General features: G+C 40.8%; 1 protein-coding gene across 5 annotated transcripts in view; it reads left to right on the top strand.

Moving 5' to 3' along the window:
- Positions 1-2,622: 2,622 nt before the first annotated feature.
- ZNF706 (zinc finger protein 706) overlaps positions 2,623-15,872 on the top strand; it is a 31,370-nt gene continuing 18,120 nt past the window's right edge. Inside the window, exons 1-5 of one of the 5 annotated variants that reach the window (XM_078353447.1) lie at positions 2,623-3,225; positions 4,252-4,380; positions 7,433-7,569; positions 8,854-8,961; positions 9,692-12,202. In XM_078353447.1, the coding sequence (XP_078209573.1) occupies positions 7,435-7,569; positions 8,854-8,949 (231 nt within the window). In that variant the 5' untranslated portion in view covers positions 2,623-3,225; positions 4,252-4,380; positions 7,433-7,434 and the 3' untranslated portion in view covers positions 8,950-8,961; positions 9,692-12,202. Of the gene's footprint in view, positions 3,226-3,411; positions 3,632-4,251; positions 4,381-7,432; positions 7,570-8,853; positions 8,962-9,691; positions 12,203-15,872 lie in introns of those variants that run through there. The other 4 variants (XM_017965651.4, XM_035277504.3, XM_017965652.4 and 1 more) reach the window with 4 other exon arrangements.

Here is a 15,872-nt window from a genome sequence, read left to right on the forward strand (position 1 = left end):
TTACTGTAGCATTCACAATTAAAGCCAGAAATGTATATAAAAATGCTTCTAAGAAGTTCATATCGCATTTGCCTGTCACATTTCTATAACGTAAGTAGGACACCAGCTGGTAGTAATGCTAATTCATCCGCCTTTCATTTACTGTGTGTCACTTCACAGATGTTGAATCTTATCCATTCCTTGTTTTTTTCTTTTTTTTTCTTTGTATTTCAAATTCAGTCAGGGGAGATTTTGACCCCCCGGAGAACATTTGACAATGTCTAGAGACAGTTTTAGTTGTCACAGCTGGAGATGAGGTGCTACTGGCGTATGCAGGTAGAAGACAGAGATGTTGCTAAACACCCTACAATCCCCAGGATGGATCCCCATAATAAAGGATCACCCAGCCCAAATTTCAACAGTGCTGAGATTAAGAAACACTACCTATGAGGATAAGTTTATATGTACGTGAACTTTCTGCAGGCAAAGTCAATAGCTTTCATCAAATTCTCATGTGACTCAAACACTTAATAAACAATGGCTTTAATACATTTTTCATCTAGGCCATGGTAAAGCGTGACATATTAACCTACCTCACAATAGGAGTCACCTCTCTAGTTAAGAAGACTTATCTCTACCAGACAGATTTCACTGTCCCTTTCCACTGCCTACTGTCATTCATGGCTAGACAAACACAGATCTTTGAAGTTCCCATTTCTAGGGCCTCCAAGTACCTCTTCCCTCTATCAGCCAGATTAACATAACCATTATGGTTATAGTGACTATTGGTGACTAAGCTAAAGATCCATGATGTGTCTATTTAAAAGCTGCTCTCTTCAGACACACTTGGTTCATTTGGTCAATATCCATTTATTCAATGTCTACTACGTTTAACACACTGCATATACGGTGATGAAAATAATCTTACAGGTCAACATGATGAAACCCCGTCCCTACCAAAAATACAAAAAATTAACTGGACATGGTGGCGCGTGCCTGTAATCCCAGCTACTCAGGAGGCTGAGGCAGGAGAATTGCCTGAACCCAGGAGGCGGAGGTTGCGGTGAGCCGAGATCGCGTCATTGCACTCCAGCCTGGGTAACAAGAGCGAAACTCCGTCTCAAAAAATAGTAATAATAATAATCATCATCATCATCATCATCTTACAATCTCGTATTAGAGCGTAATTTAAAACTGTAAGAAGGAAGGAAGAGCATGAAAAGTGAAGGTAAGAGGAGCTCAAATGAGGATGAAGAGGGAGAACTGAACACCTTGATCATTGCACGCCATGTTTGTTTTTCTTTTTTCTTATTTTATTTATTGATTTTTAGATGGAGTTTCGCTCTTGTTGCCCAGGCTAGAGTGCAATGGCGCTATCTCAACTCACCACAACCTCTGCCTTCCGTGGTTCAAGGGATTCTCCTGCCTCAGCCTCCCGAGTAGCTGGGATTACAGGCAGCGCCAGCACGCTCGGTTAATTTTGTATTTTTAGCAGTGACAGGTCCCCAACTCCTGACTTTAGGTAATCCACCAGCCGCCGCCTCCCGAAGTGCTGGGATTACAGGCCCGAGCCACCACACTTGGCGGCACGCCATGTTTCATTTCATATTTCTCTCCACTCAAATGCAGCAACTCCTTCTGGCTAGTTTCAGCAATTCTGTGAAATATTCAACTAACAGTTGGTGGGCACTGACATGCAAACCTGGGAAACCACACTACAGGCAAGTTAAGAATAGCCAATGCAAACGCTTTTTTTTTTTTCTTTTTTGTCACTAACAGTTCTAATTAGACACTAATGCTCGAGGGAGGGGGTTAAATAAGCAGAATAAAGCTGTTGTCCTCCGGGCACGGTGTAATCCCAGCACTTTGAGAAGCCGAGGCAGGTGGATCAGGAGGTCAAGAGATCGAGACGGCCCTGGTCAACATAGTGAAACCCCGTCTCTCCTAAAAATACAAAAATTAGCCGGGCACGGTGGTGCACGCCTGTAATCCCAGCTACTCGGGAGGCTGAGGCAGGAGATCGACTGAACCAGGGAGAGTTGCCGTGAGCTGAGATGGCTCCACCGCACTCTGGCCTGGCCACAGAGCAAGACTCCGTCTCAAAAAAAAAAATGCTGATGTCTAAAGTAGTGTTTCCAGATAATAAGCAAATGTAATCATGGTTAGAATAGCCATAGCTCTTGATCAGCTATTGAAAGTTTGCTGCGATTGCCTGTAAATGGAGAGAGAGAACGAGCGCTAGAGGGGGAGAGACCGCAGAGAACTGTAACCATTCGCGGAAGTATTAGCAACTCCGTACCGTATATTGTCAGCAGTAAGACTAAACCCCTCAGGGAGGCCTGGCCAGCACTTATTATTATTATTATTATTATTATTATGAGTAGCTGGGACTACGGGCGCGCGCCACCATGCTCCGCTAAGTTTTTATTTTATTTGTAGAGACTGGGGTCTCGCTATGTTACTCAGGCTGGTCTGGAACTCCTGGGCTCGACTGATCCTCCGGCCTTGAGCTCCCGAAGCGCTGGGATTACGGGCGTGAGCCACCGCGCCAGGCTAAGCCAGCCATTTTTTTTTTTTTTAGACGTTGTCTCGCTCTGTTGCCAGGCTGGATGCAGTGGCTCCTCCCGGCTCACCGCAACCTCCGCCTTCCGGGTTCAAGCGATTCTCCGGCCTCGGGTTCCCGAGTAGCTGGGACTACAGGCGCGCGCCACCCCGCCCGGCCCTAGCCAGCAGTTTTTAGGGGGGCTCAGGCTTGAAGCTTGAATTCACTAAAAGTCCCCAGCTTGGGGAAACACCCGGGATTCCCATGAGGGAGGGAGGTAAAGGGCGGCTGGTGAGAGAACAAAGGCTGCGCGTCCGCGTTCGGAGCCGCTGGGCCGCTGGCCTCGCTGGGGACCGGGGCTGCCGCGTCCGGGGTGGCGGGGCTCCGGGACTGTAACCCGGCTGCCGCGGCCCCGCGCTCCTCTCCCGGCCCAGCGCCTCAGCCGGTGCCCAGGAGGGGGCCGCGGAGACTGGCGCGACAGCCAGGGAGGCGCGGGAAACGGGGCGCAGGGCCTCAGGCCCGGCTGCCGCCCGAGTGGGTGAGCAAGCGAGCGACTTGTGAAATACGCCGCGGCCGGGTCATCAGCCGGGACCGGGATCGCGCGGCTCCCAGGGCCAGGTGAAGAGGCCGCCGACTGAGTGCGACGGAGAGGAGGGGCGCCCGGAGACAGAGGGCGACGTTTCCCGAAGTTCACGTCTGCCAGGGTCAGCCCTCGCACTTATGTAACAGGGGCGCGCTGCCATTGGCCCGCGCGACGGCCAGGGCGCAGGCGTGCAAGAGGGTTGGGGGCGGGGAGGAGGCTGCCGCCGGAGGGCAAGTGGGCGGGGCTACGAGGAGCGGGCGGGGCGGGGGCGCCGGGGAGATCGGCGCGGCGTGCGCGGGCACGAGGCGTAGTGGCCTCCCCTAAGGCTGAGGCGGCGGCGGGCGCGCGGCGGCGGCCGGTGTGAGAGGCGCGGGCTGTTGTGCTCCCGGCTCTCCTCTTTCCCCACCTCCGCGGGTGGAGGAGGCCCAGGCGGTACTGAGCGCGCTCCCCCTCGCTCTCTCTCTGGCGTCCTCCCCTTGCCCTCTCGCGCTGCGCGGTCTCTCCGACGCAAGACTGTCCCGGCCCGGGTGAGCAGCAGCGGGGGCGGCGCTGACGCCGCGGGACGCCCGGGAAACGGGGCGGGGGCCGGCCGGCGGTGGGGCGGTGGGGACCGTGGGACTCGCCGCGGGTCGCGAGGGGTCGCGGGGAGCGGCGGGGCCCGGCCCGGCCCGGCGCGGGCCGCGGGAAGGAGGGTGAACTGGGGCGCCTGCCAGGCCCTGCAGGTGGCGGGGTGGCAGGCCGGCCGCGGGGGCGGAGTGGTAACCTTGTCCCCGGCGGCCGCAGGATCGGGATCGCGGGCAGTCTTGGCCTCCGGGAGGCGCGTCTCGGACCCGGGTCCTTGGGGACTGGCCAGGTGGGGGCTGCCCGGCCTTTGGTGGCAGGGAGGAGGAGCGGGTCTCCGAGGCGGGAGAGGCCGGTTTGGGGAGGAAGGTGCGGCAGGAAGCGGCCGGGGCGAAGTGCTGGGTGACGGAGACCTCACTCTGGGTGCGTTCCTCCTCTGCTCCCCCCGGAACCGCGGAGTTGAACGCTAGGGTCCGTCTCTGGAACGCTGCCTGGGCCCCTGCCTTTCGGATGGTTACGGAGACTCTGCCTACTTCCTGGACCCAAAATCCTTTTCTTCTCTTACTCGTTTGTGTTGGTTTTAAAGGAGCTTTGGGGCCGTGCTTACTTGTTGCCTCCCACGAGAGCGCCTCATTTTAGAGCCCGTCCCTTCGACTACTTCCTTCTTTGCAGCCCCTCGGAAAACCACACGAAGAGTTGCATTAAAAACCAGCATGTAGGTATTTGTGAACCACGTTTTCCCTCCGGTTTGTTGCATTTAGTCAAGGAACGGTTGTAACTGCTTACGATTTTGTAGAAAATGCCGTCGGCTTGAGAGCAAATCTGAAGTTGAGCTGTCCAAAAGCAGGTGGTTGGTTCGTTTGCGTTTCTGCTTTCAGAAAGGAAATCGATGTGGCGTGTTGTCAGAAGTTAGGGGCCTACCTCATGCATTTAGCCTATTTGATTCAATTTCCTTTATGTGGTGGTTTCTGTCTTCAGAATTAGAACAAGCAACTACTGTCTTTATTAAGTCTCTTCGGGCTTTTTGATTGCTGTTTGGTGACAATGGAAAATGGGATGGGTTAACTCTATTGTATAATGTTATATTTTAGGGAAAGTCCTAAGTGCAAAAGTTAAAAATAATTCTGTGTATCTAGTGACATTGCATTGTACGAGTCACTACATGGAAATATCACAGTAGCTAGTAACTTGTAGAGAGCAAAGAAACTTCTGAAATTAGTGGCTTAATTTTTGAAGATTTTTTTAATTGTGAAACAAGAATTCCCACCAAATCAGTGTATCAGCATACATAAAATACATTGTGTCGAAGAGTTAGGTGAGTGACAGGACTGACTACTTTGTTACAAGGTCCTGATAGTAAGACACTGAGACAGAAAAAATGTTATAAAACATTGATATATGTAAAGATTGATCATGTGACTACTGTCGTCCAAATTATACAAAAGTATCCAAACCTCTTTTCCATGCGAATAGGTTTGTAAGCTTGCAGTAACATCGGACTTAAACATAAATTTTAAAAAATGTGCCATTTGGCTTAGAATTAATAAAGATTTGGGGATTTTTTTTTTTTTTTTTTTTTTTTAGTTTCGCTCTGGTTGCCCAAGCTGAGGTGCAGTAGCTCTGTCTCGGCTCACTGCAACCTCTGCCGCCCGGGTTCAAGTGATTCTGCCTCAGCCTCCTGAGTAGCTGGCATTACAGATGCACGCCACCACCCCTGGCTAATTTTTTGTATTTTTAGTAGAAACTGTATTTCCCCATGTTAGCCAGGCTGGTCTTGAACTCCTGACCTCAGGTGATCGGCCTGCCTTGGCCTCCCAATAGTGCTGGGATTATAGGCTCGAACCACCACGCCCTTACTTTTGTTTGTTTGTTTAAGCAAAAATGGAAGCTTAGTCTTCAAGGACTGTTAGAGCTAGCAGTATTTACCATTGTTTGGTGGGAATGGGGTTCTCATATTAGGCTAGCATGTTAACATTTTCTTTCTTTTTTTTTTTTTTTCTAAGATGAGGTTTCACCATGTTGGTCAGGCTGGTCTTGAACCACCAACCTCAGGTGATCCGCCTGCCTTGGCCTCCAAAGTGCTTGGATGACAGACGTGAGCCACGACACCCAGCTGCTAACATTTCAATTACGAAAATGTATTAGGCTAGTATGTAGTATGCTAGCCTAATATAAAAACTCCATGTTTTGTCAGTTGATTCAGCCAACTATCCTGAAAAGCATTGACCCTCTTTTATATTTTATCTGACTTTCAGTTCATTTTTTTAATGCTAGTGGGAACTTCTCCAATCAGTGTATTTTTTCAGTTTCCTTTTTTGGGGAATAGGAACTCAGTAATTTTTATGAAATGCTTTGACCTCATATCCATTAAATAATTACAGTTCCAATCAGAAAAAGCTTCACCCTTCCCTTGTGAAATTAATATAAATCCATTGTATGTTCCTGTCCTGAATAATTTACATTTAGTTACAGTGCTAGTCAAAACTATATATATATATATATATATATATATATGTATGTATATGAATTCTTAGGCTCCAATTTTGATATATTTCAAAAGCAATTGAGACTCATGAAAGATTCTTTATGAACAGGTTTAACTTGTGTGGTCTAATAAAAGCCTTTAAATGGAAAAGTAAAAGTAACTTTTTTTTCAGCTACAAGATTTTTTTTAATCCATTTGGGTTCACTTCAGATCATCAGTAATAAAAAGCGGTATCTTTCAGCTTTGTAAAAGAACCCTCTTAACCACGTTCATTCCCTCAACTTGGAACTGCTAGAGAGCAAAGAAACTTCTGGAATTAGTAGCTTGCTAATAGTCTTATTTTATAATTTGTGCAGCAATCCAGCAAGACCAATGTTTAAAAAAAAAAGTAGTAACAGTTGTTTTATGAAAACTAAGTATTTAAGAGAACAGTTTCCACCTGTTTCAGTGGTCTCCTTTAGAAGGATTAGCTGTCAGCTCTTCCTTAAGGTTATAAGAATCACAACTGCAAGTCACAGTGAATACTAGGAAGGGAAATTGCCTTTGTTGAGTAATCAAATAAATGATGGGGAGTGGCTAATCTTTTTTAGTAAATCTTTGAAGATTACATACAGTAAAGTGCATAAATATTAAGTGTACAGTTCAGTGAATTTTTACAAGTAAACACACTTGATTCAAGATAGAGAACATTTTCAGAACCCCATAAGTCCTCTTCTTGCACTGTCTTCTCAGTCACTAACGGTAACCCCCAGGGTGACTCCTTTCACCATAGATTAGCTTTGCCTGTTTCAAACTTTAAATAATGCATAGTCTCCACAACTGGCTTCTTTCCTTTAACATTGAGATACAACCAAGTTGTTACTTGTAACAATTTTTTAAATGCTGCATAGTATTCCCGCTGTATAAATACTATAAAAATGTGTATACAAGTTGTGCATCCATTTTACTGTTGATAGGCCTTCAGATTGTTTCCAGTTTTGGAATAGGCACTCTGAACATTCTGTACATGTCTTGGGTACATAACATTTGCATTTCTATTGGATATATACCAAGAGTGGAATTGCTGGCTCATAGAATAAACAGCCACCAACTAGCTTTCCACAGAGTTGTGCCAGTAGATACTTTTGTAGTATTTGTATGTGGGAATTTTAATACCTATGCATTTTTATTTGCCAGATGTTTCTATAAAACTTAAAGCTTCAATTCTAAGAACGTTCTTATGCTTAGATTACTCTGTATTAGAGTAAATAAGCCACTCTAATGCATTACCTTCTGTTTTTAGATATGGCTCGTGGACAGCAGAAGATTCAGTCTCAGCAGAAAAATGCCAAAAAGCAAGCTGGACAAAAGAAGAAACAAGGACATGACCAAAAGGCTGCTGCCAAAGCTGCCTTAATATATACCTGCACTGTCTGTAGGGTAAGGGGATTAGAAGATACAGCTCACCTGTGGGCAGTTCTTTCATTATAAATTGGTTTGTGTAGATCAAAATTTGGAAACCATGGCAAAATAGATGCTTTACTTGAAATAGTACGTTCAAGAGCTGATTCTTTTAGGTATTATCTCATTCATCCTTTCAACAAATATATTTTGAATGGCTCCTATGGCCAGACAAAATTCTCTAGGTGCTGGGGAAAACGAGTGAACAAAACAAAATCGCTTTACTCATACAGAATAAAGCTGTCTTCATAAGGACATATGATACACTTCACTAGCATATCATATAGTTCTAAACCACATTCTTAGAGCTATATGATATGCTAGTAAGTGCACCTCTGGTAATATCATTGGCTTTTTTTCCTTCTTCTTCACTAAATCCATCGTTAGGATGTCTATAAAACTACATAGAGTATATTCATGTTGAGAGCTTTTCCTAGAATTAATGTGTTTTATTAGATTTGAAAAACAATAATTACAACAACTACTTTTGAATGCTTACCATATGCCAGACATAGATCCAGGTGTTTTACATGTATTCACCTATTTGATCCAGTAACAACCCTATGAGATAAAGTACTTTTATTACTCTCATTTTACAGAAGAGTAAACTGAGTCATGGAAGTTAAACAATTTGTGTGGGGTCACCCTACTGGTTAGTAGAAGAGCTGGAATCTGAAGTCAGGCAGTTCAGCTCCGGAGTCCACCTTCTGGACCACTACTGTACTGCCTCTCAAAGAAGTACTTCTGAAATTCCAAATCAGAGCCTCTTACCTGTTTGTTTAAGCTCATTACCCTTGAAGTTAGTGAATGGCAGTGCCAAAGGAAACCATAGTGGGGTTAGTTTCCTACATATACACTCAAAATAATAAGGTCTTGGGCAAATTAAACTCTGGGTTTTAGTTTTCTTATCACATGAAATGAGGATGCTAGAAAGAGCTACAGATTACTGTGAAGATTCTGTGGAAATTAAGGTAACATGCTTAACATAATAAGGGTTCAGTAAATGTTACCTGTTGTTTGCTGTTAATCAGATAAGCAGAATACATTCTGTGTGACCTACCTTTCTTTATATGTGAAATATGGGAATGTTAGGAATTTCTTTACCACAAAGTCCCTCTTCATATGCCAGCCACTGAGTTGTAGGAATTTAAAGATGTTTTTGTGATAATTGTCTATCATGAGAAGGTTCAGGATTCTAAAAAGTAACACATTTTTTATTTCATAAATAAAGTCTAGCTCTCTTTTGCACAATTTTTTTCTTAGACACAAATGCCAGACCCTAAGACCTTCAAGCAGCACTTTGAGAGCAAGCATCCTAAGACTCCGCTTCCTCCAGAATTAGCTGATGTTCAGGCATAAGGTTGTTTACAGGTAACCGACCTCTTTTTTATTGGTTTGTTAATATCAGGTTTGTAAAAAGACCAAAACTGTCTTCTCATAATGTGAAATTAATTTCTGCCTTCTGAGACTTTGTTGCTTCCACCTTTTAATGTATAACTTAAAAGTCCCTTTTTCTCAGACTATTTCCTTTCAATGCCTTTGAAAACATCCAAAGTTTTATTACTGTAGCCAAAAATGGGGAGATGAATACATGCGGGCCAACTCTGGTCCAAGAATGGAAGAAACTTACCAGTTTAAAGGAAATAGCGATTACAAAGATATTTGAGAGTTTTCCTCTGAAACAGTGTACACCAATGTTCCTGAGCACCTTTTTAGTTATTTTACTTATAATAATTAGCAGATGTTCTTTTTTCCCCCAACCCATCCCCCTAGCAGAGTTTATGAGTATTAAAATATAGGGCAAAATATAGATATGTGCTATGTAAATTTGTTTATAAATTTGTTGTTTGAAAGTCATCACTTTACACATTATATTTGGTTGGAATCTTTCCCTCTAAAGCGTGGAGTTAGTGGTGGGTGTGTTGTGTGTTTGAGAATTATTTCTTTTTAAAATAAATTCTTCAAAGTTCTGTATATAAAGTCCAGTGACAAGTTTACCAGATACTATCTTCATGGTGTTTCCTCTTAGTTATTTGAAATGCAGATAAGTTGCATTTGTGTAATGGTAACATTCATTGAAAATTTTGCTTATGTTTTATAGGTGAATTCATGACACCTTTGAGTCTTCTACTGTCTCAGACCTTAGGTAACATACCTGCAGCTGCTTTTCTAACAAACTGTTGATCAGCAAAAATAAAGGGGCTACAGAAACACTCATTTTTATGCTGTTCCCTTTTGGGCTTCATGCAAAGACAATTCTGTGTAAATGTACAGTTGACTCTGATTTGGAAATCTGAAAATCAGTCCATCATTGTTATAAAAAATTTTTTTACAATTGTAATTATATTGATGTTCATATTGTGTAAAATAACTCGTTTAATAAAGTAGTACTTTGATTTACAACATCACAGGATAAATGGTTTTAGAAATTCTGTTCTAACTTTCCACATTATTTGCCTTATAAAAATCTAATGAATTCATCAGCTAGAATTGCAAGTGCAATTCTTATATCCCTTTCTCAGCTCCATAACAGGTTCCTTAGTTAAATTAGAGCACTCATTCATTAAAGTTGTGCATACTATTTTATTGGCAGCTGATGATCTAGGTGAAAAATGACTTATCTGCTGCCTTAGTATATTGCAGTTATACATCATTGTCCCCCTCTGATTATTTCCTGTGTTTGAGTTAGAATATATATATATGTGTGTGTGTTGTTTTGTTGGTAATTTTTTTTTTTTTAAGACGGTGTCTCGCTCTGTCACCAGGCTAGAGTGCAGTGGTGCAGTCTCCACTCACTGCAACCTCTGCCTCCCAGGTTCAAGTGCTTCTCCTGCCTCAGACTCCCCAGTCACTGGGACTACAGGCATGCACCACCATGCATAGCTAATTTTTGTATTTTTAGTAGGGATGGGGTTTCACCATGTTGGTCAGGATGCTCTTGATCTCTTGACTTCATGATCCACCCGCCTCGGCCTCCCAAAGTCCTGGGATTACAGGCTTGGGTCACCACACCCAGCCGAGTTGGAATATTTAAAATTGTGGTATGACCTGGCTCTAACTGCCAGTCAGGTGTTCCCTGTAGATAACTGATAAATTCCTAAAAGCAGTTGGATTGTCAGTGAGCCCTTCTGAAAGATTGGGTTCTGATGTATATGCCATAATGAAATAATCATTAAACCTATTGTTTAATGCAAAATATGGAACAAATGTGAACTGGTAAAGATCTGTTTTGATACTAGATTCTTTGAAAATTCTTGAAGTTCTTTAATTTGAAATTGAAATACAATTTTTTAGGTTTTTGGAAGTTATTATTTGGCTGTTTATACAAACGGATTTTGCATTAACAGGAAGATTGGAATGACTTGTGGCAGGATGAATTCCTAGAACCTCCTCCCTCCTTTCTTTTCTAAGTGAGTTGATTTTAGGAGTTTGCTTTGTGCTGTTTCCTAAAATCAAAAGACTAGTGTACAGTATGACTTCCGTCTGAACTTGAAAAGCATTAAAATGGGTCAATATTCACATTCTTTTAGATCTCAGGATGGGGAAATGGGTTTGTTCAGATGGATATGGTAAATCCTACTCAATTAAGGAAGGCTAATTTTAGAGTTCTTGTAATTTGCTTGTTTCAGCTCTTAACTTGTAAAACTACTGTAACTCGGTTTAAATTTTTAAATTAACATGATAGGAAGAACACTAAAATATTTCCTGGTACCTGCTTACAGTCACATATCTGATCCTGTGGATTAGAGAATGCATTCCCTCTTCTGCTGTAACTTGTCATTGCTTTAGCTCTGCATATTTTGCCCACTTTGTTTGTCTTCCCTGTAAGTTTAAGATATTTCCAAGGAAAAGCTTCAGTGCTATAGTTAGCAACTCCTATTCTTATGCCCTTACTTTAAAATAGTACTTTTATTTGTGTATTTAATTTCCTTTCAAATTTAATATCTGTTGTTTCCTAATATGTTGATTACCAAAACGTCAGAATTTTACCTAATTTCTTACGGTTATTGCAGAAGTTCTGGTTAAATCACAACTTAAAACTTTTTAAAAGTGCTTTGAGCATATGTATGTTTATGTTTAGTGACAAATCATATAAAACCATTCACAAGTTTTGGTTTAATTTTTTTTTCGTTTGTTTTACTGACTGTAATTCAGAATGAAAGTTCTTTTGTTCTTATGTTTAGCCCTTTTTTTAATAAGCAGCCGAAGACACCATATTTAACACTATATCTCAGTGATAGGGAAATAGCTGCTTTGATCTTACGTGAGCATTAATCCTTATACTTCATGAGGGGATTATTAGTACAGTCCCTCTTTTATTGTGTTTGCGTTAAAACGAAACATCCCTGTAATTTAATTTGAGGATTCTTTAACAGATTACAGCAAAGTTCATTATAAAACTGCTATGGTGTCTTCAAAGACTTGATAAAATACACTGAGAGAGAATTGGTCCATTTGTATGCTGTATTTCTATTACTTGCCATAAGGAATGGGGTTAAGATTAAACTTGTTTCCATTCTCTTCATATGGATTTACATCCCCATGTTTAACTAACACACTAGGGGCTCAGTTGTGTGCTGTAATGTCATATTAAAGAAGATATTAAAGAAAACTAAACTAGTCTAATTTCTTCTACATTTTTAAGAGTTTTTATATTCCCACTTTATTTTTTCTTTCTGAACTTAGAGTTGCCTTTTAAGTATAGCTTGGTAGATCTAAGGGTAGCAAGAGATTTCTTTCATTTCTCATTGTTTTCCCTGCAGTCCTTGCCTTTTTGAGTTTGGTAGAATACTTGGATGAAAAAAACTTGTCGTTTTGAAACCTTACTATATAGAATAAGTGGGAATTGTTGGAAGAGGGGAAGTGATTGGCTGTTAACATAAAAATACAATTATGAAAAATACTTAGGTCAGTTAATTGAATTGGATGGATAAGTCCTTGATGATATTGTAAGATTTGAAGTAATACTTTTAATTTTATATTAAAGAGTCTATATAGGTAATTAATGACATCATAATTCAAACCTGAGATGTGGCATAAGATAAAATTTGTCAACATTACCATTTTACCTAAGAAAAACCATGTTTTTAATTTTCATTAATACATGTGATGTGGCCAGGTGCAGTGGCCCACGTCTGTAATCACAGCACTTTGGGAGGATGAGGTGGATGGATCACTTGAGGTCAGGAGTTTGAGACCAGCCTGGCCAACATGAGGAGACCACGTCTCTACTAAAAATACAAAAATTAGCTGGGTATGATAACACACACTTGTAATCCCAGCTACTCAGGAGGCAAGAGAATGGCTTGAACCTGGGAGGCAGAGGTTGCAGTGAGCCGAGATCTTACCACTGCTTTACTCCAGCCTGCGCAACAGAACAGACTCTGCCTCAAAAAAACAATACACACACAGACACACACGTGTGTACCTACTTTAAAATGTGGTTAATGGCCTTTTTCTATAACACAGTGATCAAACACAGTCCAAACTATAACTAAAATACTATATTTAAACTACTCAATCTGAATTAATCTATTTGTACTAGATTTCTGGTTTTTTTGGAAAGTGGTTTAGTTTGGTCAGAGTACTTTTTTGGTCATGTACCTTTTAACAGTATATGGCAATGAAGATCAACACCAGGGAGTTGTGTTTGCTATAACTTTATATTTTGAAATAGTTTAAGCTACCTTAATTTTATTTATTGTAAAAGTTCCAGAAAAATCTTAAGAGCTTTCAGTGTGTAGGTTTAATGAAAACATCTGTCCACTTAACAAAGAAAATAGACTTTTTAAAATAAAAGTTCATCCTATAATTTTTAATTATAGATTACCATATTAAATTGAAAATATTTTTTATTTTAAATGTTCTTTTGATAAGTTGTTTTACTGAGTTATCCTCTTTTTTTTTTTTTTTTTTTTTTTGAATAGCCATTTTTCAGCTTCTAATCTTTTTACACTTTATGGCTCCAAATTTAATTCTGCACATGCAGAGACAGACTTTGGTCACTTTCTTTATATTCACATGGGGATAATTGTTAATTATCCCCATGTTAAGTAATTGTTATTCCTACCATTAACTAATCTTATTTGAGAGTTGTAGGGAGGAAGAATATCTTTATCCCAGATCTTTTGGGGATGAACTTTTTGAGAAGTTTAAGTCACTAAGGTATTTATTGAAAATCATATATGTGAAGTTGCATTATAAGCTGTAAAGCATTATATAAAAGCAATGTATTATATAAAGAAATATAGCAAGGTTCCCTAATCTTTGGATGTTCAGATGCATTCTGGTGATAATACATATTTTTATTGACATAATTTTAGGCTATATGGCTAAGTGCTTAGTGTGTTTTATAGACAATAACTTAGTGAGGTATATGTATATGTGTGCATGTATGTGTATATGAGATGGCTTGTGTATTAAAGAGGGCAGTCTGTGCCTGGAGTATGAGGAGCCTGCTGAGCCAGGAGTAGGAAGGAATAGGGAACTCAAGGTGTGGGTGGCTGAGTGAACAAAACTACATGTAAAGTTTCTTTGAGAGAAAGTGAGTAGGCCAGCCCAAGCACAAGGCTTGTGAATGAGAGTCTTTGATCCCATGGAAGAGAGTGGGGAGAATCATTAGAATGGGACAAGACTGTGCAATGCATATGCACTGCAGAAAATTGTTCAAGTTGTTCAAATTACTCCTGACACTGGGGACTCTTTCAGGGTTTGGACGCAGGAGAGTGATGTGGTGCAAGTATGTTAGGAAAACTTATATTACATCTATTAATGCGATACCGTGTTGGTACTGGTTTGATAGAGATCTTTTTACAACCTCTTGTATGTTTCCCTATTTAACAGTTTACTGTCCATAATTTAACTTTTGGTTATTCTAGGTTATTATGAATGTAGATTAATGGGTAAGAATTTTGCTATGCTCTAATGTAATGATACTAGTAAGTCCCAAAAAGCTGTATTTAGGGATGTTTGTCCCTGTACTAAATAACCCCAGACTACACTGTGGCTATACATGACATTTTTGTCTTCTACTTCATTATGAAAGTAATATATTTTGAAATATATCTCATATATAAAAATTCGAAGAATATGGTAAAGTTGGATTTTAAAAATTTACCAGTACAAAACATTTTGGAATAGTATCCATGTCTGTCTCTTCCTCCCTCTCCCTCTCTCTCTCATTCTGACCACATAGATTTTTTTTTTTAAGTTAATGCACATTTTTGAATTTTTGTAGTCACTTTTTAGATATTATGTTTTTGTATTTTGCTATTCCATTTAACAACAGGTGGGTTTTTCATGTTATAAACTGTACAAAGTAGAATTTTTGTGACTATATAATGATCCATTGGGTAGATTTACCTATAGCTTTTTAACCATTTTCCTGTTGTTGGACATTTAGGTTTTCTCTAATTTGTGCATAAGGCTTTATTTCTACATTTAAAATTATACATCATAAAACTTTAAAGCGCTTCTGAAAATGTATAATACTTTATTAAAATAGTGAATGAGAGAGAACCAGAGTTGCAGACTGCAAATAGTATATAGGACCAGACAATACTTGATCAACAATGTTTTGCGTGTTACTGCATTACCTGTGTTTGAATACTAGCACTTTTTCCTGAATTTGGTAGGTTAACCATTGTATATTTCCTTGATTTCTAGTGAAGCAGGAATATTTTAACTACATTCGTTAGCCAGATACAGTTTTTATTTTGTGAATTATCCATTGCTCATTTGTATGTTGGGATCTTCTGACTATATTTAATCTGCTGTCCACAGTAAAAAAACAAAAAAAAGTTGCCAGGGAATACAAGGTAACTATAGTTATGAAACTTCTAACTTATTTTATGCAGAGAACAAAAGTGTAGGCTCTGTCTGCACCACTCGCTAGAAGCCATAACTGTCAAAGTATAAATCCAGTTTGCATTTAAGGCATATTTTTATTGAAGGCTAGTGAAATGTTTTTGGTTTGTTGTTTGTTTGTTTTTTGTTTTTTTTTGAAATGAAGTCTCACTCTGTCACCCAGGCTAAAGTACAGTGGCACGATCTTGGCTCACTGCAACCTCCACCTCCCGGGTTCAAGTGATTCTCCTCCCTCAGCCTCCTGAGTAGCTGGGACTACAGATACATGCCACCATGCCTGGCTAATTTGTGTGTGTGTGTGTGTGTGTGTGTGTGTGTGTGTGTTTTAGTAGGGACAGGGTTTCACCATGTTGGCTAGGCTGGTCTTGAACTCCTGACAACATCAGGTGATCCACCTGTCTTGTCCTCCCAAAGTG

The sequence above is a fragment of the Callithrix jacchus genome, chromosome 16 (genome assembly GCF_049354715.1).
Source record: "Callithrix jacchus isolate 240 chromosome 16, calJac240_pri, whole genome shotgun sequence".
Taxonomy (NCBI): Eukaryota; Metazoa; Chordata; class Mammalia; order Primates; family Cebidae; genus Callithrix; species Callithrix jacchus.